The sequence below is a fragment of the Meleagris gallopavo genome, chromosome 2 (genome assembly GCF_905368555.1).
Source record: "Meleagris gallopavo chromosome 2, MGAL_WU_HG_1.1, whole genome shotgun sequence".
NCBI classification, from domain to species: Eukaryota; Metazoa; Chordata; class Aves; order Galliformes; family Phasianidae; genus Meleagris; species Meleagris gallopavo.
The window spans coordinates 22,185,224-22,196,512 of record NC_139405.1 but is presented as its reverse complement, the minus strand read 5'-3'; the positions used below and the strand labels follow the sequence as shown (position 1 = coordinate 22,196,512).

Sequence of the window (11,289 nt, the reverse complement as noted above, 5' to 3'; positions counted from 1 at the left end):
GTGAAAATTTCCCTGTTTGGACAGTTTATACATGAAAGCTGCTTTCATATATGAACATGTTCTGTTCCCTAACAGCTCCAAACAATAACAGCACTGTACAAACAGCAGAGGAGTTTTACATATGTGCTGTCTCCTCTCATTCTTATCCACAACACAGTCCAGCCCTTCTGTTTGCTCTGTTAATCACAGGAGCTACTCAAAGATCTTCCTTCTTATTCCAAGCACCCCGTGTTGAATGCTACCTGACCAGGGAGCAAGTTTTTTGTTGCTTCTTTTGTAGGGGAGTTCTGCAGGGTTAGAAGAAGAGCGCAGAAGGCATCTGGGGTGGGACAGCATCTGCAGATCCTTGGAGGCTGCTCTGAGTCCAGGAGGTGATGAAGGTCGGAAGCAGTGATGAGGGAGACGAAGGACCTGAGACAGGTGGGACAACGCTCTCAGGAATAAGGTTTGAATTTTGTCTGGTCCTGTGTGTTGGGCTCCATGATCCTTGTGATTCTGTCAGGGGAAGGAGCAACCAGTTGGGCAGGAGCTGGAGGCAGGAAGGTGTGAGGGGAGGATGTGAGCCACAGCAAAGAACCTCCACGGTCCAATTCCCACCAGTCAGCAACCTGATCCCCTCAAAAAGAGCTACGTACAGTACCACAACGTTAACCCCCTCTAAATTCATCTCATCCCTTTTAGCCTTACGTTTACTTCAAGCATTTGTGGAAGACGATTATGAATGTGAAGATGTCACGTTCGTCTGAAGATACCTAGCGTGCTTGTGAACATGATTACTGTTTTATGCCCCTAAAACCATAGGAAATCAGACACTATGGTTACAAAATGTTAAAGTGGGAAACAAAAGGCACTAAAAAGTGAGAATTCCAGAGTCTTTATTCTCTACAAAACCGGATTGACTCTCAGATGCCATCTGCCCAGTGCACCCAGTCAGTCAGAGATGGGACGGGAGGGAGCAGCCTCAGTGATCACGCAGCGATCACGCAGTGATCGTGCATCGCAGAGCAGTGCAGAGGGGTAACTAATTCTGACATATGCTGTCTTGCAATAGCTTTGCTTAGCAAAAGGAGGATATTTTCAGCACTGTCACTGGAACGTGCAAGCATTCACACCTGCACAGGCAGGAGTGCAGCACACCTGGCTCAGGTGCTGCACGTGGAGTCAATGGAACCACGGTCAGATGGAAACTAACACTTCAGCGTTGTTTGGCTAGACCAGCTATTGGGAAAATAATAATTTTCCCCCAAAGGCGGAAATCGCTTTATTTGTCGGGAGAAGGAATCAATCTTTTAACTACACAGCTGTAAGGGCGTAGGGAGAGAGGTCACGTGTACCCCCTACCCCACTGTGGGAAGCCCCCCCCCGGGCAGACCGTAGCGGGCGGGGCGTCCCCCCAGCCTGGCCATCGCCCACCTGCCGCCGAGGCGGGGCCGTTGGGCTCTCACGGGCGCGCGCCTCGCCCGTTCAACGGCCGCCGCTCGAGCGCCCGCGCGCGCGCGCGCTGGGCGGGGGGAGGAGTCACGCGCCCGGCCCGCTCCGCCGACCCGCCCCTCCTAAACCCGCTCCCCGCCACCCCCGCCCGGCCCCGAGCGGCGCTCCCGTCTGGCAGCCGCGGCGCTCGGCGGCGCCTCTCCTGCGTGCGCTCCAGTTGGTACGGCCCACCGCGGGGATCATGGCGATTGATGGTAAGTAGGCCAATAACGGGCTCCCCTCGTCCCCGCTCGCTCCCCTCCTCCCACGGCCCACCTCCCCTCCCCCGGGCACGAGGAGGGGGACGGCTGGGGGGGCGCAGCCGGGCTCAGCGGAGCGAGGGGCGCCTCCTCCCCGTCCTCCCTTCTGCTCAGCCCGGCGGCTGCGGGGAGGAGGACGGATGCCGGGCGGGCGCCCGTGAGCGCTGCGGAGGCGGCGGCGTTGTGGCCGGAGCCTCCTCCCGCTGCCGTGAGCCGCCCTTGGGTGGCGGGGGCGGCTGCTCCGGAGCTCGGCGGCCCCGCCGGGGTCGGAGCTGGCAGGGGGCTGTGCCGGAGGGCTCTGCGGGCAGAGAGTGCCTGCAAGAAGCCCCGGGGGGTGAGGTCGCGAGAAGGTGTAAACCTTCCTCTCCCGGGGGACTTGATGGGCTGCTTTACAACTAGCCTGCCCCTCCGGCCTCTGCCCGTCGCTCGAGAGAGCAACAAAGGAGTGAGATGCGCTCGGCACTTGTTGGGTTTGCTTGAAGATGGTCGTCGGGAAAGGAAGGGCTTTGTTTTGAAGCCGTCCTTCTCCATCCTGAGAGTGATTGTACGCTTTGTTACATATCCTTAAAAAAAAAAAAAAAAAAAAAGTCTTAGAACTTTAGTTTCAGGAAAAGAAGGCTTTAAGATATGCCGCTTTAATCGCCCCAGCACTTGGTTTTGAAAGCCTCTGTTGTCTTAACCTAAGGATTCTAGGGAAACTGTCGGGAAAATAAACAGGCTGCTCCCCTTTGTTTTGCATGCGGGATGCTTCTGTGCTGTCAGTTGCCTTGAATTAGTGAATCAGGCCTCGGGAAGGAGAAGTTGCGCTGCGCCGGCAGAGCTGCCTGTTCAGCCTGCCTCGGAAGCTGTGTGCGCCGGGACCGGAGCTGTCCAGTGCTTTAAGCCATCTTCGTGTTGGCGTGAAGATAGCAACATCGCCTGCTGGAGATGGAGTTTTTAAGTAACTCAAGCTCAGAAAAAACAGTTGTCAGACTCTCAAAATCTCTCTTTGTTTCCCTCTTAGGCTACGTTATTCCAAAAGTCTTCAAGAACATTTTTTAGAATGCAAAATATTCACGACAAATGAAAATTCGTATTTTGTATTTTCAGAGGATTTTGGATATTACTTCTTAAAAATTAAAACAAATGCTCATGAATGATTTAAGCAATCTAACTTGTGAAAAGAATGAAGCGCTTTTCACTGGGACCAGACTACAGAAATAGAACAAATGTCTTGTAGAGCTGAAGCAACTGTATAGGACTTAAGCTCTGGGGGTGCTCAAGGCCAGGTTACATGGGGCTTTGGGCAGCCTGGTCTGGTGGGAGGGGTCCATGCCCAAGGATGGGGGCTTAGAACTGGATGGGTTTTAAAGTCTCTTCCACTCCAAACCATCCTGTGAGTCCAGAATTTGGCTTACAGTTTATGTAATTAAAGGTGAGGCAGGAGTAAAAGTATCCGATCACAAAACTGATCTGCTGGGTTTTTTACTTAATTCTCTTTCCTGAAAACAGAAAACAAAATGTATTCTCCTGATGTGTTCTGCAGCAGTAATCCTCCATGTTCTCAATGGAATAGCTGACTGCTGTAGGTTTGTTAGTAGGTGTTCCAATTTTTATTCAGTGTACTCCTCCTCCTGTTTGTGTTACAGTATCCACCTTTGATGAACACTGATGTTTACTGCTCAGCAGTGTTAAAAAACATGAGCTTGGTTTGAGTGAATACTGACTCTTGGAGTCAGGATCGCACTCGAAGAAGTCAAAATATAGAATTTATTTAATGACGAAGTAAATATGAAAATGTTTTTAATCAAGTAAATAAAATATTTTGCATGACTTTAAAGACTGTGCAGTTGCATAGATTTTTTTGGAGGCGGAGAGGAGGATGTTTAATTTTTGGTAAAGCCATGTGAGATAAGCATGACTATAAACTTAAAATTGAAAAATAAATATAGTTCAAAATTCCTTTGGAGCCCAATATACACATTTTGTGAAGAGTGCACAAAATTAAAAGAGCTCAAATTAAAATATGATTCTACAATATGCAAGAAATGTAGAGCTTTTGGCTGCTTTTAAAAGACTATAAGCAGTTTTTTCATTGTTGCTATGTGAGAATACCAGTTTACATTGGTTCTAACACTAAAAACAAAAAAGGCTTTTTGTATCAAGTGTTTGAGAGAACCAAGGAGCCATTAGCCATGGCTAGGGACCCTCATCACTGTGGTCAGTGAGAATACTTAGTTACTTTTTTGCATTATGGTTAGTGGTAGGCCTTTAAAAAGCAGGGATTCTTCGTGGGACCAAGCTCATAACCCTAAATTAGCCATTGCAAGAGCAGTTAAATCTTTCTCTTTAGGCAGTTAATGTCACATAAAATAATGTTTGTTTTCTTTGTGTGTTTGTTTTTGTTTTGCTTGTGTTTTACAGGCATCAGGTACGTAGTTTGCATAGTTGAGGCAATCCCAGATTTGCTAGGAAACAGCAGAGGGGAACCTAATGGGAAGATTTTGAGTGTAAATTGTATTAAATGATTTTATTTATGGTTCTTTTTTCTGATATATTTCTCTTTGTAAATGAAATTAGTGTTAGTATTTGGTAGCAGGTGTATTTTGAGATGCAAGGTGATTTATTGCTTAATATTTTCACAAATTGTGGAAGAAGCAAATTTGTTCAATACAGAAAATATCAGGGTGGAGAGGATGGCAAGTGGGGAGTCAGACAAAACCGAGAAGAGCAGTAAGACAGAATGGCCAACAGTCTGATAGAAGTCATCTTACCTACAGCGGTCTGGGCCTGGTGTCCTGTGGCTGTTTGCTGGGGTTGGGAAGAGCAGGAGTTAGGAGGCTGTTTCTGAGAGTCCTTCAACATCATCATGGTAATGTTCCTTGTAGCAGCAGTCATTTGGTTTCTTTATCCTGTTCTGAGTAATAGCAAGACTTTGGTACCTGATTTAAGAATTTTGATTTGATTCTGGATGAGCAGTTAGCAACAGAAATCATATTGCAAGGAGGATGGATAAGAAACATAAAGATGACTGTGGAGGCTCTATAACCTGAGACAGAATTGTGTACCCTCGTGGATTTATTTCTGCTGCATTCGGACTTCACTTGAATATGTAGCATGGTTTAGGCTGTACAAAACAGTGCATTTTTCAAGGAATGGAATGCAATTTAGAGGTGAACCATTTCAGGTAGTTATTTTTCCTCGTGAGATTAGTGCTAAGAATTCAGATGTAGCATTGAAGAGAAAAGTGAGCCATACAGACATATGGATGTAGCAGAGAAGAAAAATTTATAGCATAGTGCTGTAATTTATAAATTATTAGTTGAGTAATGAGACTAATGAAGATGGCTTTTCATATTTTTTCCTTGTGATCCCACCAGAATAATACTTTCCCATCTGTTTATGGTTCCTCCTGTAGTACGTGGAGGTCCTCCTCACTTGTCTAAGCTTTTGAATACCTTTCATTTTGTTCCTGCATCTCCTGAGTGTCTCTGGAGAGCCCTCAGCTCTCCAGTGTTTCTGGCAAGCTTGTTTTCCCTTTCTTTCCTCATCTGCCAGCTGTTTGATTGGCAGCAGGCTTGCTGCCCCTGGGCTTGGTGAGATCTGTGGCTGTGCTGTAGATAGTTGCTGATTTTCACGAAACTTCAAATCCTAGAACTATTGTGTTCTGACAACTTTGTATCAATTTTAGCATTAATTAGCCTGTGAATTCATCAACAATGGAAGAATGGGGAGGGAAACAGACTTTTTGGTTATGTAACTCTCACTTTCTCAAGAAACCAAGCCCAAACTACCAAGTGAAGCAACTTTTCATTTATGAATATAAGAAGAAGAGAGAGGTGTTAGAACCCTGCTCCATAAGGATTACATTAAAACTATACATGGTCACAAGCTTCATAATCCAGACAAGAAACCAAGCAAAGAAGAAGGAGCTGCGTGAAGTGCCTACGTAGGGGTATCGTGTGTGGCCCATGGGTTGAATCTGCCCTAGGAAATAGCTTCATCTTGACTTCTGCTTTACCTTGGGGTATTGCTGCAATAGGCATATTGTGAGGGTGTAAGATGGCAAGGAGATCCTCAGGTTAGTGCTGACCTGAATAGGCTAACCGCTGAATGGGATTGAGGTGTGCTTCTGAATCTAAGCTTGTGCAACCAAGGGAGGTGTCAAGGAGAAGCAGCTGTATTAGATAAAGCCTAAACGTAAGAAGCGACATTTTTTACTCATGTTAGACCCACTTTAAATGCGTTTGTTAAATGTAGAGTGGATCAATTGTTGAGGTATCTGGTTTTATCAGTCACACAGAATCTGTTTAATATTTTTTTTATGCTCATTCACTGTCCATAGTGAAAACTATTCAGTGAGAGTTTTCAGGAGTTAATTTTTTTCTGTTCTCATTTTAAGTATGGTTCCTGCATTATTTGCTGATTATAGTAAAACTTTGCCACATGCAAAATTAACAATTTCCTGGATGGATTTGTGTTACATCATCACCACTGTACTGTTGGGCCAAGTGAAATTAAAAAGCCATTAGTTCTCTGTCTACTTTAAGGTAATACAGTGGGGTGCCTTTAAAAAAAAATCCAACCTGTAATGCTCTGCAGTCATCTTTTTGACATACTCCCCATGGGCTGAGATGAAACTGTTGTGAAAAGAGGTGATCTGTTCAGAGTGAAATTCTGGAATCCAGTTCATTTTGAATGCTTGGCACTATTGCAAATTGAAGCTCTTGGCATTCAGGATGGGCATGCAGGAAAGCGAACACCCAGTGTCTACCTGATTAAAAGTGCTGGCTTATACTGTCCATCAAAATACAGATTTATAACTCAGAGGAAAGAGTCTCGCTGTCTTCTGGAGATCTTTCAACTGCTATAACTCTTTGGTCAGACTTTCTCTTCATGTTATTTCCCAGCCAACTCACTAGACTTCTTCCAGCTTTTTTAATGAAGGGTGGGAGTGAGCCAGAGTTGACTCTCTCAGGCTTTCTCCTGAACATTGTCAGTTCTCGTGCTGGAGAGGGCAAAGGTCTTATATTGTGTGTCAAACTAAATGTGCATCTGGGGATTGGAGTGGGGATTTCAAGTCAGCTTTTAATTCTAGCCATTTCTAATCTTTGAGTATTTAACTCTTGGAGGTGAGAGACGTTTTCTGCTGTCTGTGTAAATCCATCTCTCGAGTGATATGGAGAAACTATGGCATGATTATTTGTAAGACAGCAAATGAATATTGAGTTTGTGGGCAAATATGTTACATTCTTCAGAGGAACATCCTCTGATGTAAAAAATGACAGGGTCAGAATGATTGACACATATCTTACGAGTATTTTGGTTTTGTAGTCTAAAATAAACATTTTTCTTTCTAACTGAAATCTTTTGAAATACAAATTTTTGCTAGCAATCTCTCTTTGTATCACAAGCTTACTGTTTAATCTGAATTATGAAAAAGCTGGTTACACATGCTATTTCCATGGGCGTGTTTTTCCTGCGATTTCTTTGATTAACTAATTTATTGCAACATATACTTTTAAAATAAATTATGCATAAGTCCATGGACTATTAATCATAAAGATATGTTCCTTGCCTTGATTTCTGCTATGAAACTTTGCTCTAAAGTGTTGATTCAGTGGTATTATCTAACTAAAAATGGTAGGAATTAGCTGAAAGTCATATTAAATTTTTTTATTTTGTTACTATCAATTCTTGTTGTTGTCATTTTTTATTTCCAGTGCATTTGATGGTGTGCATGTGGATTGGCAGTGTTTATTCTGTCTTATTGTCATTTGCAGTGAGGTAACCATTCTTACTATAGCTGCTGGTTCACTTTCTACTCTTACTAAAAAAAAATAAAAAAATTAACTGCAATGGTTTTATATCAGGTCTGATTGAAACCATTTATATGGAATGTTAGTTATATATCCTGTACCTCTTCATTTCTACTAATAACTCTTATTGGAAGAAGTTCTTGACTGACAACAAGGTAAAATTGCATTTCAGTTGTCAGAAGTGCGAGGAAAGAAAAGTGTCTTGTGATTGTGGGTAGAAAGGAAGCTGAGATATATTTTCATGTTCTTATAACCAGTGGAGATGTTTCAATTTATTTCACTGTGAGTAGGATTGGACACACAGCTTCCATTTATTTTCAGTGTGGGTAGAATTGGACACACAGATTCCATTTGTTTCAGTGTGGGTAGGATTGAACACGCGATTTGTTTGAGAAACAGAAATGATTATGCTATTCTTAATTAATTGTCATTGATTGCTAATTCATTGGTTATTGGCATTGGTGCTGTTAAATAGAATATCATTAAAAATTAAATATTTTCTATGTAAAAAAAAAAAAAAAAAGATGCTTCATGGTCAAATAACAAAATATGCTTAAGTCAGTGCAGATAGATGACCTTATCTAGGCAAAGGAATTAATGGATATAGATTTTAAATGTTGCTAGCAGAAGAGTATAAGTGGGAAATCAGTCTTCTGTTTTTATAATACATTTACTCTTGAAAACTTCTCATCTTAAACATCTCTGCTGCTAATTTAATCAGATATTTCTCTTATTAGTGGGTTAGGCAGTGAATAATCATTCTTTATTTACCTGTGAATGTTCCCCATCCGTTGTTTGGTTTTTTTGTAAATCCGAGAATCTTCTTTATAATGTTACTCTGCATATGAAAAGTATTGTGTGTTTGTATGGATTTTCTTTTTCTATTCACTATGCCTTCATAGTGAATAGAAAGGTTCTGTTTTATCCTGTCAGGTAGAGGGATAAAGAGGAGATCCAAATGGCACAAAATATGCAGGGTGTGAGCATGTAATAGTTGCATAAAGTAGAACTTTTTTTTTTTTTGTATTTGATGTCTCTTTACAAATAAATTCTAATGTTGTTTGCTTTTTAACCTATACCAAGCATTCAATTGTAAACATTTCATTTTTTTACATTTGCAGTATTGTAGACTTGTAGACTAAAATTGTAAAGAGTGCCACAGGAATGCAGAGGTGATTTTACACTGTCAGTGAGATGGGTTGACAAGTCCATGTAATTTTTTAAGGAAAAACACCATGTTGATACCAGCAATACTTCTGTGAAGTGTTTTTGGCTCTTTTTATTGTTTTTCTGTGGTTAGCTATCCATTAATTTAAAACCAGATTTTTCACCAGTTATGCTACTAAGCAAGCATGGCCTTGTAATTCTGTACTGGGATATCATGGATAAGAAGGAACAACTGTCTAATGTTGAGTAAAATATTGAGTGATTGCTGAATGTTGCCCAAACTTATGAAAATGTAATGAAAATGCAAACCTCAGTTGGAAAGTTGTCACATAAAAAGTCTGCCTCTGAAGACTCACCTGATGACAGACTTCAGTGATGATGATGTAATTCTACTGCAAGTACTAATGTGTGGATTTGCTACTAAACTGAAGAATAACTTGTTTTATACACAGCGTCCTGACTTCCACCACAAAATTGATTCTGGAACTGAGACTTTGACATGTTTGTCAGAGGGATGGAATGTATCTTCGCGAGTTTGTGTGGGTGACAGCAGAGAGGGGAACAGTTAGTATGCAGGAGGGCAGGGATGCGATAAGGCATAGCTCAGCAAGTTGAAAGAATGGGCCATATGAAGTTCAGCAGGATTGGCAAACATAGGCATCACTGCAAGCTGGGGGAGGGCTGGCAGGAGCATTTCTGCACAAAAGAGTCTCAAGTTCTGGTGATCAACAAGTTGAAGATGGACCAGCTGTGTGCCTCAGTGTCAGCTGTCTCTGTAAAGGGCTGTAAACCCAGTTTGAGAGATACCAGCAAAGAAGAAATTCCAGCAGAGTGCTGCCAAGCTGGTGGAGGCTGTAGTACTTGGCACGTGAGGAGAGCTGTGCAGTGAAAGCATGAGGTAACTGGTGTGAGCTACTAAATATGAAATCCTAACTGAGAGTAAGGAAGACGTTCAGAGAATCTCTTGCAGAGCTTGGTTGGCTGGGGCCCTGAGAAACATACTGGCAGGATGATCCTGCTCTGAAATCCTTCACAGGGCAGAAGTCGCTCCCAATCTGATTACCTCCGTGACAATGCCAATGCAAAAATTTCTAGCTAGTCCTTCTCAGCACTTAGTAGTGCAGTTACAGCTCAAATCCAAACACAATAGATTTCTGGATTTTGAATTGTACTAGCTTTAGAAGGATACAAATTTTACAGTTTAATTGATGCATAATTCTGGTGTGGTTTTATCTGGTGTGGCTTTAATGCACGCCTTTTCACCTTTTTGATGTAATAAATAGTGATAGTTGTCTTTGCAAATAGAGAGTTGGTATACAAACCTTCATTTTAAATTGAGAAAATTAAGCATCATCAAATGTTTCAGCTGCCTTTTGCTGTGTTGTGTAGTTTTATATGCAAAATTACTTAAACTTTAAATTGTTAAATAAAATATCATGTTCGTAGTCAATATGGAGTAGAATTAATAACATATATTAATCAGACTACTAACTGTAAAACTGTGGTGACCTATCACGGTGTTAACATCAGTTACTTTAACATTCAAAGACTAAAAATTTCAGAGGGTCATAGCACTGATAAGACATCTGTGAGCTAACCAAGACAAAAGCAGTCTAAACCAATCTTTTCAGACTGCTGGAATGCTGAATTAACAGTTGACTTCATACAGTCATGCAAAATATTTTCATATTTATGGTTTAGTTTCTTTCAATTGCTGTTCATTATTATTCAAAGCTGAGAGCTTTCTTGGAGCTTTAAGGACAGGAAAATTGTATTCATTTGTTAAACAGTGAATAAAAGCAAGATGTCAAAAATGTATTAGTTCCGCAATTTTGAAGTACGCAGGGGAAAAGAAAAATCTTCCCTACTCTCTTGAGGATAATGTTTTACATGTTTAATTAATTGCTTAAATAAAAAAGATGCTTTCTTTGACTTTATTTACAAAACATGTAGGTCACTTTATGTATTTTTATTTAACATCAGTTCCCATTTGAAAGCAATTTAGAAAAAGAGTAAAAGATTAATTACCTATTAGATGTGATACAGCATTTGGGAGTTTCCAGGAAAATAAATAGTCAAAATTAAAATAATGAATTAAATTGTGTAAATCTTCTACATAATATCATAGTTGATTAAAAAGGCTTAATAAAACGGCTTTATTTAGTGAAACCTCATCATGTCTTAGTATGTAAGCGATTGAAAAAGATACCTTTCTTTATAAAACAGAAGGTACCAATGCAAAATCCATAACTAACATTAGTATTTTATGATGGGATTTTGTGCTTGTGGAATTTAGTGATTGTAACATACAGTGAAAGTCTAATGCTGCTCACTGGTCTTCTCACAAACATTTCTAGGTGAACATTTTATGAAAAAAATATTTTTTTCATTAGTTTTTTTTGTTCACTTCTGAATTTAAATCTACTGGGAAAAGAAAATCTGGGGAGAAGTGTTTTGATCACTCTTTAAGTCTCTTTCATAGCCTGAAGATGGTTGCAATGATTTCAAAGAAGATTCTAATCTTCCCAAATTTGATTTCTTTAATGGCATAAGCCAAGATTCCTTTAAGCCTATTTTTTCTTATTCCGAAAAGG

General features: G+C 41.1%; 1 protein-coding gene across 1 annotated transcript in view; it reads left to right on the top strand.

The window, feature by feature from the left end:
• Window positions 1-1,448: 1,448 nt before the first annotated feature.
• The window catches only part of SYT14 (synaptotagmin 14), an 83,392-nt gene continuing 73,551 nt past the window's right edge, over window positions 1,449-11,289 (top strand). The window contains exon 1 of the mRNA XM_085219313.1: window positions 1,449-1,685. Within this exon, the coding sequence (XP_085075439.1) occupies window positions 1,673-1,685 (13 nt within the window). The 5' untranslated portion in view covers window positions 1,449-1,672. The remainder of the gene's footprint in view (window positions 1,686-11,289) is intronic.